The 19,065-nt window shown below is 40.7% G+C and overlaps 1 protein-coding gene across 2 annotated transcripts in view; it reads right to left on the reverse strand.

Annotated features, from left to right (window-relative positions):
- Positions 1–8,581: 8,581 nt before the first annotated feature.
- Positions 8,582–19,065, reverse strand: part of trappc9 (trafficking protein particle complex subunit 9) — a 188,472-nt gene continuing 177,988 nt past the window's right edge. For both annotated transcript variants that reach the window (XM_083546769.1, XM_083546768.1), the window contains 2 exons: positions 11,361–11,584; positions 8,582–9,464 (listed from right to left, as the gene is read on the reverse strand). In XM_083546769.1, the coding sequence (XP_083402895.1) occupies positions 9,294–9,464; positions 11,361–11,584 (395 nt within the window). In that variant the 3' untranslated portion in view covers positions 8,582–9,293. The remainder of the gene's footprint in view (positions 9,465–11,360; positions 11,585–19,065) is intronic.

The following is a 19,065-nucleotide window of genomic DNA, read 5'->3' on the forward strand; positions in this document are numbered from 1 at the left end:
GGTCTACGTCTGTTGCGGTTAAACTTCGGTTGAGATGTTAAACTTCTGATCAGATGGTCGTGAGTTCAAATCCCAGCAGCACCAAGCTTCCACGGCTGCGCCCCAGAGCGAGGCCCTTAACCCTCAGCTGCTTAGACACCCACGATGTTTCTTCTGTCTTCTTTGATGAAAAATGTTCAGTGGAAAAGCTTCTAGTGTTTGTGTGTCAGAAAAGCTCTCAAGCTCAAACTTTTTTTGAAAAATTGAGCTGTCAATCATTCGAGGACCATAAATGATGTACACTTCTATGATTTAAAGCTTCAATAGATTTTGAATAGAATAGAAGAGTAAAGAAGATTGTTTTACTGGTAAATAGGCAAATATTCGAGCGCTTCTGAAAAGTGACATCTCTGCTATTAAAAACTACAATTTGACAAGATGATTTCTTGTTCCTTTTATGAGTTAAAGAACACGGACGCAAAAAGTTGAGAACCCGCTCCGTGCAGCTACGTACGTGACGCACGTCTGTCCGTTTTTTATACAAGGGTTTGCCAAATCATTTGGTAAATGAAGCAAGGGACGGTGTGCACACGGCCAAGTCTATATGAGATAATGAAAAACTCAATATGATTAATGAAGACTTCGGCGTGCAGTTTGCTTTTCCAACACACCCAATTTAACACTCCGCTTCTGTCTTGTTTATAGATTTTAAAATGAATCAAGTGTGCTGAAGCAGAATAAGCCAAAATAAAAATGGTACAATTTACAAAACAAAAGTATTGGGACAGCTGATATTTTCCAGGCGTATGTGCTTCTGACTCAAAAAAAAAATTTGGATGCAGAAGCATGAGATTTTCCTTTCATTTGAACTTGGAGTCCTAAGACGTCCTGTACACAAAATAAACTCCAGCTCCATGAAGATATGCTTTGTTTAATTTGGAAGATGTGGAAAATCTCCTGCTATGGAGCTCCAACACTTTTTGGAAGAATGTGAACATTGACTGCACCCCAGACCTCCTTACTCCCACCATCAGTACCCGACTTTACTAACTTTACTCCCACCATCAGTACCCGACTTTACTAACTTTACTCCCACCACCAGTACACGACTTTACTAACTTTACTAACACCACCAGTACACGACTTTACTAACTTTACTAACACCATCAGTACCCGCCTTTACTAACTTTACTCCCACCACCAGTACACGACTTTACTAACTTTACTAACACCATCAGTACCCGCCTTTACTAACTTTACTCCCACCATCAGTACCCGACTTTACTAACTTTACTCCCACCATCAGTACCCGACTTTACTAACTTTACTCCCACCATCAGTACCCGACTTTACTAACTTTACTCCCACCACCAGTACACGACTTTACTAACTTTACTCCCACCATCAGTACCCGACTTTACTAACTTTACTCCCACCATCAGTACCCGACTTTACTAACTTTACTCCCACCACCAGTACACGACTTTACTAACTTTACTCCCACCATCAGTACCCGACTTTACTAACTTTACTCCCACCATCAGTACCCGACTTTACTAACTTTACTCCCACCATCAGTACCCGACTTTACTAACTTTACTCCCACCATCAGTACCCGACTTTACTAACTTTACTCCCACCATCAGTACCCGACTTTACTAACTTTACTAACACCACCAGTACACGACTTTACTAACTTTACTCCCACCACCAGTACACGACTTTACTAACTTTACTAACACCATCAGTACCCGACTTTACTAACTTTACTAACACCACCAGTACACGACTTTACTAACTTTACTCCCACCATCAGTACCCGACTTTAACTTTACTAACTTTACTAACACCACCAGTACACGACTTTACTAACTTTACTAACACCATCAGTACCCGACTTTAACTTTACTCCCACCATCAGTACCCGACTTTACTAACTTTACTCCCACCATCAGTACCCGACTTTACTAACTTTACTCCCACCATCAGTACCCGACTTTAACTTTACTCCCACCATCAGTACCCGACTTTACTAACTTTACTCCCACCATCAGTACCCGACTTTACTAACTTTACTCCCACCATCAGTACCCGACTTTAACTTTACTCCCACCATCAGTACCCGACTTTACTAACTTTACTCCCACCATCAGTACCCGACTTTACTAACTTTACTAACACCATCAGTACCCGACTTTACTAACTTTACTAACACCATCAGTACCCGACTTTACTAACTTTACTAACACCATCAGTACACGACTTTACTAACTTTACTAACACTATCAGTACCCGACTTTACTAACTTTACTCCCACCATCAGTACCCGACTTTACTAACTTTACTCCCACCATCAGTACCCGACTTTAACTTTACTCCCACCATCAGTACCCGACTTTACTAACTTTACTCCCACCATCAGTACCCGACTTTACTAACTTTACTAACACCATCAGTACCCGACTTTACTAACTTTACTAACACCATCAGTACACGACTTTACTAACTTTACTAACACTATCAGTACCCGACTTTACTAACTTTACTCCCACCACCAGTACACGACTTTACTAACTTAACTAACACCATCAGTACCCGACTTTACTAACTTTACTAACACCATCAGGGAAGTTAGTAAAGTCGGGTACTGATGGTTTACAGCATTCCTGACAGTAAATAAATATAAAGCCTATAGGGAATGTAAATAAATGTAGGATGGGATGTTTAAAAAAAATCCACATACCAGTTTTATACTCAGGTGTTTGGAATACTGTAGTTACAGTCATTTCCCTGCACTTTATAGTAGACGATTTAACATTTTGTAACATGTATTTGTCGAATGCATTTCTCCTCCACTTGTTTGCTCATTACTAAACAATAAGCAGTTTGTGTGTGAGTAAGTGTGTGAATGATCTACTTTGATTATCCTCCACCAAGCTGCATGCCAAAATCATCCCACTCTGCTCTCAAACTGCTCCGAGTTGTTAAGTAACCTGAAATAGGCTTGTTTATCTGACATGACACACTCTTCTGTATTGTAATGATCATCACATAGCTAAAAACACCTACAGTGGCAGCCGGTTCAGAAATCCTCAGCATATTTAGAAACAGGAAAATGGAGTTATGTGGATCATCGCTTCTGCTGATTGGTTTCGACCTTAATGGCGTCACAACACTTAGTATGTCCACATGGTAGTTAGTGGAGAATAGAGGTGTGAAAAAATCACAGAACAGGATTAAGAATGTAAGAGATTATTTAGAAGATGTAGACACTTGGCCAGTTTGCATCACTTGTGTAATGTCAAACTGGTTTCATTGGGTTCAATGTTCTTCTCTGGTGTGCTTATGACATCCTATATCAATGAAGCGTGCTGATGAAAATCTATATTTATAGAGCGTGGATGAAATTCTATATTAATAGAGCGTGCCGATGAAATTCTATATTTATAGAGCGTGCCGATGAAAATCTATATTTATAGAGCGTGGATGAAATTCTATATTAATAGAGCGTGCCGATGAAATTCTATATTTATAGAGCGTGCCGATAAAAATCTATATTTATAGAGCGTGGATGAAATTCTATATTAATAGAGCGTGCCGACGAAATTCTATATTAATAGAGGGTGCCGATGAAATTCTATATTTATAGAGCGTGCCGATGAAAATCTATATTTATAGAGCGTGGATGAAATTCTATATTAATAGAGCGTGCCGATGAAATTCTATATTTATAGAGCGTGCCGATAAAAATCTATATTTATAGAGCGTGGATGAAATTCTATATTAATAGAGCGTGCCGACGAAATTCTATATTAATAGAGGGTGCCGATGAAATTCTATATTTATAGAGCGTGCCGATGAAAATCTATATTTATAGAGCGTGGATGAAATTCTATATTAATAGAGCGTGCCGACGAAATTCTATATTAATAGAGCGTGCCGATGAAATTCTATATTTATAGAGCGTGGATGAAATTCTATATTAATAGAGCGTGCCGACGAAATTCTATATTAATAGAGCGTGCCGATGAAATTCTATATTTATAAAGCGTGCCGATGAAAATCTATATTTATAGAGCGTGGATGAAATTCTATATTAATAGAGCGTGCCGACGAAATTCTATATTAATAGAGCGTGCCGATGAAATTCTATATTTATAGAGCATGCCGATGAAAATCTATATTTATAGAGCGTGGATGAAATTCTATATTAATAGAGCGTGCCGACGAAATTCTATATTAATAGAGCGTGCCGATGAAATTCTATATTAATAGAGCGTGCCGATGAAAATCTATATTTATAGAGCGTGGATGAAATTCTATATTAATAGAGCGTGCCGACGAAATTCTATATTAATAGAGCGTGCCGATGAAATTCTATATTAATAGAGCGTGCCGATGAAAATCTATATTTATAGAGCGTGGATGAAATTCTATATTAATAGAGCGTGCCGATGAAAATCTATATTTATAGAGCGTGGATGAAATTCTATATTAATAGAGCGTGCCGACGAAATTCTATATTAATAGAGCGTGCCGACGAAATTCTATATTAATAGAGCGTGCCGATGAAATTCTATATTTATAGAGCGTGCCGAAGAAAATCTATATTTATAGAGCGTGGATGAAATTCTATATTAATAGAGCGTGCCGACGAAATTCTATATTAATAGAGCGTGCCGATGAAATTCTATATTTATAGAGCGTGCCGATGAAAATCTATATTTATAGAGCGTGGATGAAATTCTATATTAATAGAGCGTGCCGACGAAATTCTATATTAATAGAGCGTGCCGAAAACATACTATATTGATAGAACGTGCCAATGAAATTCTATATTAATAGAGCGTGCCGATGAAATTCTATATTAATAGAGCGTGCCGATGAAATTCTATATTAATAGAGCGTGCCGAAAACATACTATATTGATAGAACGTGCCAATGAAATTCTATATTAATAGAGCGTGTCGATGATGTTTTATACTAAAACATCATGCCAATACTGTTTTTCCCACTATGCCAACTATCATCATACAGTCTACATACAGGTTATACTCAAGTTTATCAGCTCATCTCGCATGTGATTTGTACTGATCTTATAAGATTAACAAAATCACAGTCTGTAGAAGTCTACAGGTTTGTGCATTTTAAGAAAACTCCTAAATATTCTTTTGACCCTGACCCTCATGACTATCTATTTGATAGTGCTTTGAATAAAACCCTTTTTAAAACAAATACCGGGTGTTTTTTCCACATGAATAGCTCTGAGTCATAATGTGATAAAGTTTATGACGGTGTACTACGTTATGACGAGTAGGCATGAAGATGTATTTTTATTCTCTCCCTCACCCGAGCATTCCTGCTAACTTTAAAAAGAACTCTATGAAAACCAGAGACTTTTCCACAAACATTAGATTTTTTATTCATAATCCATGAGACATCCATCGATCAAATATATTACAAACGGAGAGTAAAGTGAGATGCAGGATATGAGATTTGTAATAATGAAGCAGCTCGGAGAAAATAAAGAACAGAGTCGAACCGAAAAACAAAGTCATTAAAAATCAGGGAGACGAAGACGAAAAGATAACAGCAAGAGGCTTTCGGTTTTATAACCTTTAACAAGTAAAGATCTTAAGAAATATCACAGTCAGCACTGCTTTATATTTACACACATATTCAAAGTAACACTGTAACTGTGACAGATTCAACTTAACTACACACTGAGCACTATACTCTACTAGACTCCACTATACTGCACTAAACTCCATTACACTCTTCTACACTCCATTACACTCCACTGTACTCCACAATAATCTATTATACTCCACTATATTATACTCCATTACACTCATTATACTCCAGTATACTCCATTATTCTCCACTATACTGCTTTAAACTCCATTACACTTCACTATATTCTACTTCACTTCACTACACTCATTTATTATCCACTATACTCCACAATAATATATTATACTTCACTATATTATACTCTATTCCACTCAATTTTACTCCATTATTCTCCACTATACTGCACTAAACTCCATTACACTCTGCTACACTCCATTACACTCCACTGTACTCCACAATAATCTATTATACTCCACTATATTATACTTTATTACACTCTATTATACTCCAGTATACTCCATTATTCACCACTATACTCTACTGTTCTAAACTCCAATACACTTCACTATACTCTACTCCACTACATTATTCTTCATTATACTCCATTGTACTCCACAATCATTTATTATTCTCCACTATACTTTATTGTACTTTACAGTAATCCGTTATACTCCACTTCACCTCTTTATTCTTCACTTTACTTCATTATTCTCCAGTTTACTCCTCTATACTCTACTATTCTCCAGTTTACTCCTCTATACTCTACTATTCTCCAGTTTACTTCTCTATACTCTACTATTCTCCAGTTTACTCCTCTATACTCTACTATTCTCCAGTTTACTCCTCTATACTCTACTATTCTCCAGTTTACTTCTCTATACTCTACTATTCTCCAGTTTACTTCTCTATACTCTACTATTCTCCAGTTTACTCCTCTATACTCTACTATTCTCCAGTTTACTCCTCTATACTCTACTATTTTCCGGTTTACTCCTCTATACTCTACTATTCTCCAGTTTACTCCTCTATACTCTACTATTCTCCAGTTTACTCCTCTATACTCTACTATTTTCCGGTTTACTCCTCTATACTCTACTATTCTCTAGTTTACTCCTCTATACTCTACTATTCTCCAGTTTACTTCTCTATACTCTACTATTCTCCAGTTTACTCCTCTATACTCTACTATTCTCCAGTTTACTCCTCTATACTCTACTATTCTCCAGTTTACTCCTCTATACTCTACTATTCTCCAGTTTACTTCTCTATACTCTACTATTCTCCAGTTTACTCCTCTATACTCTACTATTCTCCAGTTTACTCCTCTATACTCTACTATTTTCCGGTTTACTCCTCTATACTCTACTATTCTCCAGTTTACTCCTCTATACTCTACTATTCTCCAGTTTACTTCTCTATACTCTACTATTCTCCAGTTTACTCCTCTATACTCTACTATTCTCCAGTTTACTTCTCTATACTCTACTATTCTCCAGTTTACTCCTCTATACTCTACTATTCTCCAGTTTACTTCTCTATACTCTACTATTCTCCAGTTTACTCCTCTATACTCTACTATTCTCCAGTTTACTCCTCTATACTCTACTATTCTCCAGTTTACTCCTCTATACTCTACTATTCTCCAGTTTACTCCTCTATACTCTACTATTCTCCAGTTTACTTCTCTATACTCTACTATTCTCCAGTTTACTTCTCTATACTCTACTATTCTCCAGTTTATTCCTCTATTTTATACTTATTATACTCCACTATACTCTATGTTACTCCACTATACTTCATTATTATTGACTGTACTCCACAATACATTTAAATTTATAGCATTTAGCAGACGCCTGTGTCTTTATCAATGAATAAATCTACACTGGTGCGCTGGATTACAAACTTAAGATAAATCCACCTACAACTCTGCTGAGGGTAAGTGAAGCAAACGTGAAAAGTGTTAGTGTAAGTGTTTCAGGAAGAGGTTGGTCTTCACCCATCGCTTCAAGGACTTCGCTGTCCAGACATCTAGGGGAAGTTCATTCCACCATCTTAGTGCCAGAACAGAAACGAGCTTTAAAGTATACTTACCTTTTCCCCTGAGAGAAGATGGTACCAGTTGAGCAGTGCTGGAGGATCTCAGACAGCGTAATGCAGTGTGAGGAGTGATGAGGGCTCTAAAGCAAGATGGTGCTGGTCCATTTTTTGTCTTGTAGGCAAACAACAATGTTTTGAATCTGAAATGTGCAGCTATTGGAAGCCAGTTGGGGCGCAGCAGTGGGGTGGTGTTGGAGAACTTGAGCAGCTTGAACACATTCTTGCCGCTGCGTTTTGGATCATTTAGTGGATATACTATGCTTCACTATTTTCCATTATACTTCATTATACTCCACTACACTTCACTTTACTCCTCTAATCTGTTATTGTTCACTATACTCAATTATACTCCACTTCACCCCACTCTAATCAGTTTTAATCCACTATACTCCACTCTAATACGTTTTAGTCCACTATACTCCACTCCACTTTAATCTGTTTTAGTCCACTATACTCCACTCCACTCTAAACCATTATAGTCCACTACACTCAAAACCATTATAGTCCACTACACTCCACTTTAATCCGTTATAGTGCACTCCAATCCACTTCACTCTACTCTAATCCGTTTTAGTCCACTATACTCCACTACACTCCATTATACTCCACTATACCTCACTTTACTTCTTATATATATTATACTACACAATATTCCATTATACTCCATTATAATCCACTATATACTCCTTTCTAATCCACTATACTCTATTACACTCCTCTATACTCTATTATACTCCAGTAAAACCTTCTGGGTTGTATATTTAGAAATGGTTAAATAACAATTATCAGTTCTAGATTTGCAGATACTTCATTGTAGGGTTCTGTACAGAATGCTGAGCTGCTCTAGATTAAGGAATGTACAGACGTAGGATTATACACAAAATCTTAAGGATTTATTGATCCAGACACTTTTAACATTTATTTAGAAGCACTCAGTTGTTGTGGTCCTGCATGGAACTTTTGGGGCTTCAACAATCGAAAAAGCTTAGAAAGTAACATATACACTACAACACAGTGAAATTCCTTCTTCACATATCCCAGGGAATGTTAGAGAACTGGGGTCCGAGTGCAGAGTCAACCAGGATACAGTGCCCCTGGAGCTGAGAGAATTAGGGGCCTTGCTAAAGGGCCCCACATAGGCTGCTTGATCCAACAACATTTCAATTAGCTGTATTGTTCCATACAGTTTCTTTTACAGCTTCTATATTTAGATATCCTCAGTGGTTAGGGTTCTGCATAGAACCTTTAGGCTTTCCAAATGCTCCATTGGTAGGGCTCTTTATAACCTTTAGGTCTTCTTCAGTTAGTAATGCTCCAGTGGCTCTGTGTAGAACCTTTAGAAATGCTCAGATTCAAGTCTGCACACAGAAACTTTAGGAATCTCGCTTTGGAACAGTATGATGCAGTAAAGATCAGGAGTCAGGTCAGGGTTAATATGATGTGCTGTTACATTACGAAGCAACTTTATTAATGAGCAAAGTAATTCATGCTGAAAATGAAATTCTAGTTTACAGCAGATTTAGAATGACAGTAACTATGCACTGTCCAAAACAAAATATCTGTGTTCCACAGAGTACCCAAGTTCATGCAGCAATTGGTTCTTGCGCTCGGACGTGGACGCTGGGTAAGCAGAACCATGTGGGAGGAAGCTCTCGGCTCGTGCCGTCATCCTGGAACTTGATGTTCAGGTAGAAATCGCCGGTGTAAAGGAACAGCAACGCACCAGCACAGGTCGAGTTTCCTGCTGGACTCACCTGCACAGGAGAACAGAGGAACACAAACATGAGGACTGCTAGTGAAGGAGGTGTGGCCTCTGCATCTGTCAGTCTCAGTGAAGGAGGTGTGGCCTCTGTACCTGTCAGTCTCAGTGAAGGAGGTGTGGCCTCTGTACCTGTCAGTCTCAGTGAAGGAGGTGTGGCCTCTGTACCTGTCAGTCTTATTGATGGAGGCATGGCCTCTTTACCTGTCAGTCACAGTGAAAGAGGTGTGGCCTCTGTATCTGTCAGTTACAGTGAAGGAGGCATGGCCTCTGTACCTGTCAGTCTCAGTGAAGGAGGTGTGGCCTCTGTACCTGTCAGTCTCAGTGAAGGAGGCGTGGCCTCTGTACCTGTCATTCTTATTGATAGAGGCGTTCCCTCTGTACCGGTCATTCTTATTGATGGAGGCGTGGCCTCTGTAGCTGTCATTCTTATTGATGGAGGTGTGGCCTCTATCAGGTATATCAGTCCCTTTACCAAAATGTCTGATTATTTGATAAAACAGTTCTTTTTTTTTTCTTTGTACGTGTACGTGTTTTCTCACACGTGCTGCAAGCTGCGTTTTGTAAACGCTCCAAAGGTGCTGCATAAATAAAATTATTGTTATTCTAATTAAACACAACGGTCCTGATCACGGCATTAACACCACACAGTAAAGGCCAGTTGCCAAATATCATATCCACCAGCCAGAAGGCTTGCGCATGCTGATTTAATTCTGCTGCATGAATACAATCTCTAATGAGACACACCCGGTCCGGCTCAGTGCTCAGAGATAACGGACCATAATCAGAGGCTTTAATCTGGAACCGGATGAGCGTTTGGCTGGAGTCTACGCATGGGTCCCAGCTCAGACGGAGAGTCGGTGCGCAGTGTCATTTAATGTTCTCCTAACTCTGGACCTGCTCGGGTCATTAAAGGTTTAATGATGATAAGCCGATGATGCAGTAGCCAGAGTTTAGTGGTTTCAAGTTCTTGGCTAAGGTTCATATGGCAGGATGAGCGGATTCTTATGTTAAGGTTTTTTTTAAATATTGTTTAAATGTTGTTTATATAAAAAAATATTTTTATGCTTCATTCCACATTTGTCTTTATTTTACTATCATAATAAGCTCCACTCTTCCACAGGATTTTGTAAAGATTTTTGTGGAGATTTATCTCGCTACAAGGGTGTTAGTCAGGTACTGATGTAGGTGAGAAGTCTTGGGGTGCAGCGTTCACATCATCCCAAAAGTGTTTAAAGCTCTACAGCAGGAGATCTTCCACATCTTCCATGGAAAGCAGATCTTCATGGAGCTGGCTTTGGCTACGTCAACACAAATCCGCATAAATTTGAAAACAATGTTTTGGTCTAAAATACGGTCCATGCCCTCATTTTCATTTTCGATCGTTTCCCAAAAGTTTTTCATCCACTCTGAAACATCAGAGAATGTTCTCATCCCTGGACTGTACAAGACCTGTGTCATATCCACCCTCCGTTTATTAACTTTACGAAAGCCTCCGTTTTCATGCTGCGACATGAAAACAAACGGCGTCCAGTTATGAGAGCATTTTCAAAAAGCTAAATTTTTCTTTGACTGGTGTGACATCAGTGTGGACATGGCCTTTGTGCACTTGCCATGCTGAAACAGATTTGGGTCCCCAAGTTTGAGTGAAGGGAAAATGTTCATGCTAACGTCCTATACAATTGTGTGCCTCCTGTACAAATTTGTGTGAACAGATTGGCCATGAACAACGTATGGGTGGAACATTTGGGTGTACGAATACTTTTGGAAGCACAGTGTTAGTCAGAAGCCATTTTTCATGCTCTATCAATTATCTTGTTTGCACAGTACATGTGATGTGTGTGTGTGTGTGTGTGTGTGTGTGTGTGTGTGTGTGTGTGTGTGTGTGTACCGAATCGATGTAGAAGGAGTTGGATCCGATGAACGTGACAGCTTCCTGCAGCTCGTAGTTCTGCACGCCATTTTGATAGTCCTGGAACGGCACCACCGTGAGGGAGAATGGCCCCACCGCACCCTTACTGCGATTGGTCAGCTTGACTTCCAGCGGCACGGCGTCGCCCACAGTGCACTCAGCGACCGCGTCGCAGTCGCACGCTTTTCCGTTCACCACTATGTCTGTGGCAGAAAGAGAAGAAGAGAAAGAGAAATGAGAGAAGAACGAGAGAGAAGAACAAAGATGACGAAAAGATTGAAGAAAAAAAAAGAACTGAGAAATGACATCATCCGTTTCAAGCAATGTTGAGGGTGTTAACGAAAGCGGTACACACACACACACACACACCCCAGTCTGTGTTTATAGTGAGCTCATGTCTCTCTGAATCTTGCAGGCTGATCTGTCACATGAGTCCTATCTCCAGATTGGTGCCTGCTGGGAAATCAAGTCCCTCAGGGCCTCAATCAATGACATCGAAATGACAGCCTGCCTCAGAAGACTACAACTCACTGCAGGACAAGGCTTACACACACACACACACACACACACACACACACACACACACACACACACACACACAGCTCATTCGCAGTCTTTCTTTCTACAGGTGAAGCTTTTGTTCTGAACGTCTATCGTTTGTTCAGCACCGGAGCTGTCCATCTTAATGAATGGGAGCTCTTTAAAGGTCACTCGTCAGTCTCTCCAAAGAGGAATCATGAACACGCTCCTCGGCCATAAAGTCCTGGCATTGCTAAAGCCTAGAACGCACGCCACAATTCGAACCCACGCCAGCGATTCGTCTTCCTACGGGCTTCAAATCGCTGCGATCCAAATTACACACAACACATACTTTTACATCTATAAATACCCCAGAACACACACACACATTTTCTTTTACACCTGGTACAGGCTGCTTAGATGAGACACTGTGCCATTTGGTAAATTTAGTTTTTCTGTTGCTAAGAGATGCACAAATAAGAAATACGATGAGAAGAGCGAGACGGGAAGCGTTCTATTTCTACAGACCGAAAAACGCTGAACAAGGCGGAAAAAAAAGAAAGAAGACGAGTTCATGAGATGGTTGTTCTTATATATTTACACTGAGGAGAAGACATGGTTTCGGAAATTGTTTTAAATTATCCGCACACACACACACACACACAACCAGAATGGTGGAGGGGAAAACAAGACCATGAAGATCTTCCAAAGTTACCACAAAGAGCAACAGTAGTCCAGACCAAATTCTTAATCAGAATGTAATCAATAAAAAGTGACTACACCAGAAACAACGTTGGGCTCATCTGCATGACGCCAAATCGTACAGGAATATCGACCCTGAAACCGACACTGACAGCAAGACCAATGAAAGTCATCTAAATGAACACCACCAACCAGGAAGCTGACTTAACAGGAACAGAGGTCAAGATGCTTGGACTCGAAATCTATTACTAACTGTGATACCAATTAGGATGTTAAATACCAACACTAATGCCACCCAGGATGTTAATAGCAAGTGTAATGCCAAGCAGGAAGTTATTACCAACAGTAATGGCAAATAGGAATTCACTAACAGGATGATATTATGATATTATAGCACTAATGCCACCCAAGCTGATAACGTGAACAGTAATGCCACCCGGGATGATAACGTGAACGGTAATGCCGCCCGGGATGAGAAAGTGAACAGTAATGCCACCCAGGATGATAAAGTGAACGGTAATGCCACCCAGGATGATAAAGTGAACGGTAATGCCACCCAGGATGATAAAGTGAACGGTAATGCCACCCAGAATGATAACGTGAACAGTAATGCCACCCAGGATGATAACGTGAACAGTAATGCCACCCAGGATGATAAAGTGAACGGTAATGCCACCCAGGATGATAAAGTGAACGGTAATGCCACCCAGAATGAGAAAGTGAACGGTAATGCCACCCAGGATGATAAAGTGAACAGCAATGCCACCCAGGATGAAAATGTAAACAGTAATGCCACCCAGGATGAAAATGTAAACAGTAATGCCACCCAGGATGATAAAGTGAACAGTAATGCCACCCAGGATGATAAAGTGAACAGTAATGCCACCGGAGATGATAAAGTGAACACTAACGCCACCCAGGATGTTGAAAAACACTAATGCCATCTAGTATGTTATTATGGACACTACTGCCACCTATGATGTTAATACATTTACATTTATGGCATTTGTCTGACGCCCTTATCCAGAGCTACTTACAAATGAGCAGGAGAGGGTAAAGGGCCTTGCTCAAGGGCCCAGCAGTGGCAGCTTGGTGGTGGTGGGATTTGAACTTGTGACCTTCCGATTCCAAAGGCCAACGCCTTAACCAGTAAACCACAACATCCCTAATATTAACTTTAATGCAACCCAGGATGTTAAAATGAACTCTGTCACTACTGCACAGTCAAATAACCCAGGATAATAATACCAATGGTAATGCCACCCAGAAAGCTGAGTTTAAAGGTAATGGGAGTCAGGATTTAACCAGCCGGGGAAGTTCACCTGGTTGTTACGCACCCATCTGTCCCTGCAGATATTCCGAGCGTCTGCTCCTGATATGGTTAATGAGGGGTGTTGTGCAGAGCGGATTCAGACTAAAGGCTGGGGGAAAGTTAATGGGGAACGACAGTGGAGCTAAACACTCTGTGAGCACACAACGGCCCCTGGATACTTACAAGTGGCCTCGGTGTGGAAGGTGTATGTGTGTGTGTGTCTCATTCGGTGATCCATGAGCGATGTATGTACACACTCGGGTGGTGTACTCTCAAACACATGTACACATGCCATGGACATTTCTTGTAAAAAAGAGAGATGAGCACTAAAAAAAAGAATGATCCATGCCAGCTTTAACTCTGCAGCAGGTGTGTGTGTGTGTGTGTGTGTGTGTGTGTGTGTGTGTGTGTGTGTGTGTGTGTGTGTGTGTGTGTGTGTGTGTGTATATGAGTCAGAGTGTGTTGTCCTCAGGGTGTAAGTAAACACACTCATCTCTCTACCTTGGACAGCAGCATGGTTGCTGAGGGTGACCATTGTGTCAAGCTACACACACACACACACACACACACACGCGCGCGCGCACACACACAAGCGCGCACACACAAAGTGTCAGTACAAGCCCATGGCGTTCACTCACCTGATTGCCCTCTGAATGACACGGTCACCATCAACACCACCATTGCAACCCCACAACACACACACACAGGTTTGTTTGTTTTTCTCCTAGAGAATCATTTAGATCTTTCATAGTTTCTACAAGAACCTTTTATGGTTCCTAAGTTTTTAATGCTCATTCCTAAGAAGTTCTTTAGTCGTCCCCAGAGCGAGTTCCCTGGAGGTTCCAAATGGGTTTTAAGGATAGTTCCTAAAGAGTTATTTAGACGGTCAAAATGGGATCTTAGGATAGTTCCTAAAGTGTTCATGGGAAGTTAAAAAATGGGATCTTAGGAAAGTTCCTAAAGTCTTTTAGAAATTCCAAATGGGATCTTAGGATAGATCCTAAAAGGCTCCTGGGAAGTTCCAAATAGGTTGTTAGAATAGTCCCTAAAGGGTTCTTTTCCCAGCAAAGCCCAGTGAGCATGTGATTCTATATGACCGTGTGTACTGGTTTAGGGCAGATCTTTGTGGATAAGACACTTCCAGTAACTCGTATCTATGCTAGCTTGAACGCTCAAAATCTAAAAAAAAGAAATAAAGAGAGAACAAATATATCTGAGCTTGACATTTAAAAGAAGATTTTTCACTTATGCTAATATGCAATGCATGATCTTATTTATCAAACCCTTTGCTTTTGTGTGCCACTCCGGTGTGCTCCGGGAAACCCTGAGGGTTCTCCGCTGATCCAGTACTCAGATGAGGAGACACACAGCTTCAAGGGCTCTTCTGCAAACATGAGAGCGAATACAGGATGCCACCAGCGACCAGATTTAAAACAGAGAACGAGGCTTTTTGAGCACTTATCCAGAGGCAGTTGTTACGAGCGCAGCTGAAGGCTGTCGTTTCTTTTTTTTTATATTATTTTTTAAATGATAGAATGAGAAGAATTTGCTTATCTTCACTGGGAATAGTGGTTTGTAGAGCATGTGAATGTGTGTATGCAGGATGAAGGGAATGACGAATAATTGATGCTTGTAAATACCGATAAAGACGTGAAAGAGGAGTTCTGCACGCCGCAATCCACTGTGAGCTCAAAGACCTCACTCCTAGTGAGTCAGACGTACAGTAACATCTTGCAGTAATAATGCACAAGATGATGTGTTTAGTAAAGTACATATGGTTATTAGAAAATATTTTACCATTGACCAAAGCAATACTAGCGTATAGCCAGCTAGGTGGATGACATCACTTCAATTTGGTTAGTAATGATGTGTCAAGAATCATTTTCTGGACTTTTCTAATGCTGGTTCAAGACAGAGCAGTCAGACCCGCCCGCCCGCCCGCCCGTCCGTCTCCATTATACAACAATACGATGCATTAAAGATACATATGAAGCATCCACCGATGCGATCCGATTTCCATCACAATACGATCCAATGGAAAGAAAATCCGTTGCTGTACAATTCAATACGGTACAGAAAGCTCACTTTTATTTCTTTGGTTCAGACAGACAGCAAATCATCAATTTACTTAAGTGCCTTCAGGCTTCTAATGCGTGGTCCATTCACAAACACGCCTTTGTAGTGCAGAAAAGAATTCAATAAAAGGACAAAATAAAACCAGTTCTTTTCCTGTTGTGTGTGCAGGAAGGTGCAGCTCTACCTCTGCCATGTTAATCTGTATTTTATGTGACTCTCAGGACACGCCTCACTCTCCGTAGCGTTGCGATACGTCGTATTCATGTAGTGTTGCTGAGCGGTGCTGAGAGAACACGCTCGAGAAACCAGAAGTCAAACCTCATGGAAAATATTGTTCTTTTTTTCTAGATCATAAAAGTATAGAGCATCAACAAACAATTATACATAAAAGTACATCGTTTTTTAGAAAGAGATGCATCATGATACCAACTTGTATCCGACGCACACTTTTTTTAATCAACAGCATCCTATCATTGACTTTTATACAGACGCACTGATGCGAATCACGCAGCTGGTATGCTAGCTGAACACCCTTACCTGACCTTACTGGGTAAAACAGCTCATACTGGAGTAGTCCATATGGGACCCAGAACTGGCTTTTCCATATTTACCCAGATTTAACCCACCTATTTTTATAGTGCATGCAAACCCAAGAACATTCTGAGCTCCCAAATCTTATCCTCCATGCTATACAATGCCCCAGCTTGGCCTTTGACCTTTGCTGCGTTCGAAGCGATGTGTGGGATACAATAAGCATGGACGGAAATTTCGAAACAAAATCCCAAGATACTTATGCGGAGTTTGGGTCGAACCCCAGCTACGCCTTGCACCGTCTGTTCCCAAATGAATAACACGCCATATTGTGCGTGAGTGTGAAGAGCAGGAGTTCTCCTGTCTTTCTTTGCTGTGTTGAGTCATGCAGTTTCCATCCATGTTATTGAATTTAGAGCCAGAGCGAGTGAAGAAGAAAGGCAGAGTTTGGCTAAGCCGGGCTGCTTGGCCACCCAGCGCAACTTGGCATGGCCTCGCTCCACCGAGACGCCAACAGCGACGAATAGATGGATTTAATTTGAGCATCTTGTTGGGCTTGATACTGGAATTATCTCTTCTCTAATCTCAGAGCTCTAAAATTAAACACTGCTATTCCCCAGGTCCTGAACTGGGATTGATCTCAGCCTGGTCTGGCTCCTTTAGGAGAACGCTTTTACTCTGCGACACATGGGTACTCTAGAGAAAAAAATCATCAGCCTTTCAGAGGATAGATAGTGTTTTTTTCCTGCTTCAATTCACCCCTGAATAATTGAAGTGCCTGTCAGAGGTTCTTGACAGGACTTTCACTGAGCAAATAATTTGAAAGTAAAACGGATAGGCTATTATAAGACAAATCATTGAATAAAAATATGTTGAGCCCTCGCAAATTCTATCAGATTCACCTGCATAACTAATGCAACTCATCTAATGCACTTTAAAGGCTGATAGTAAAACGTAGAGCCGTTTTTCATGCTGACATGAAAAAATTCCTGACCTTGAAAAGCGCTGATGTTGGTTATTCAGAAAGGCCGAAGCCAAGCAGACTCAGGGTTACTCACCTCACGAGCTTGTGAAGACAAATTATTACCTACAGGTCTCAGCTATAAAGCTGTGAACATATCATAATCACAAATCTCTCAGGTTGGCATTTTACTGAGTGTCTAGTGCTTATAGGGAAACAGAGGCGAAATCCTGGTGATTGTACTGTCACTGTATTTTTATTTTTTTTGCTCTTGTCACACTCGACTCCAGGGCTAAGGTCATGCACTTACATTTATTTATCTGGGGAACGCTGTTGTCCAAAAATAACTTACTACTGTACAAAGCCAGGGTACCAGGGTAATTGTGCTGGGATTTGAACTTGCAATATTCTACTTGCTTATACTCCAATCCTACACATTAGTAATTGAGAGAACAGTCTTAACAGTCTTACCACACAACTAGAGATCTTTGGACTCTACCCAACCCCTGCGTCAGTGGACTTTTTGACAGTCTGGGTGGGCGGACATGTCCTAATCTACCTTACCCTCAGGATTGGAGCCCCCTGGGGTTGTGTCCCGAGCCCCAGATGTACTGTGTGGCTAATTCGAACTCTAAAACCATAGGGCAAGTTGATGTGTTGGGACTAAGCTCTGGTAATAATGAGAACTTGGATAAATTATAAAAAGTGTGCTAGGAGAAAACCTAAAAAAAGACAAGAGATGTTAGGAATTTGGGGTCAGAGCACAGGATACAGGACCCCTTGAACCCACAACCTTAACCACCTTACAAGGTTTTCCCAAAATGTCAGGAAGCTGGGGTCAGAGGGCAGGGTCAGCCATGATACAGCGCCCTGGAGCACACAGGGTTAAACGTCTAGCTCAACAGTGGCAACCTTATGATCAGTAAACCTGAGCCTTACCACTAAACTACAACTGCCCTGAATGTCAGCAAGAACATTGAGTTCAAATGACTTCAAAGTAGAAGAGGAAAAACCACCCCCATAAAATTGATGCCCCTGTGGACATTTTTCAGTACCTTGATGCAAAAATAAAGCAGGATCTGTTATGGAGCTGTTGAATCATTGCCCTGGTGAAGATGTCTGGTGCCCATTAACATCTTTACAATTGTAGGGATTTTCAATATATATACCCTGTAAGGTGCTAAGGATCTTTCACACCTGGATCTCCCTGACCTGCAGTCTAACTCCAGCATGCAGTGCTGGCTCAATGTCCAAAAGATATTGAAGGACCTCAGGTATCTCAACCATTGCCTTATCTCGCTGCTGTGCTCAGAAAAGTTGGGAGTGGGTGGGATCGTGGGAATTTCTTCAGTAGCAGGGTGAGAGTGACCTTTAAAAGAGGGAGGGTTTGGTAATATTTCATCCAAGAACGAGCAGACAGTGGTCAGATTTCCATTTGGAGCAGGTGGAAGTTCTGCTCCAGATCCAGGATTCCTTCAGGTGTGCATGATTGTGAGAGAGTCGGTTTGAAACATAAAAAAATCAAAAAACAAAAACCACTACTCGTCACAGAATCAGTTACCCAAATGAGATTTATGGGTTAA

The sequence above is a fragment of the Silurus aristotelis genome, assembly GCF_946808225.1.
Source record: "Silurus aristotelis genome assembly, chromosome: 7".
Classification (NCBI taxonomy): Eukaryota; Metazoa; Chordata; class Actinopteri; order Siluriformes; family Siluridae; genus Silurus; species Silurus aristotelis.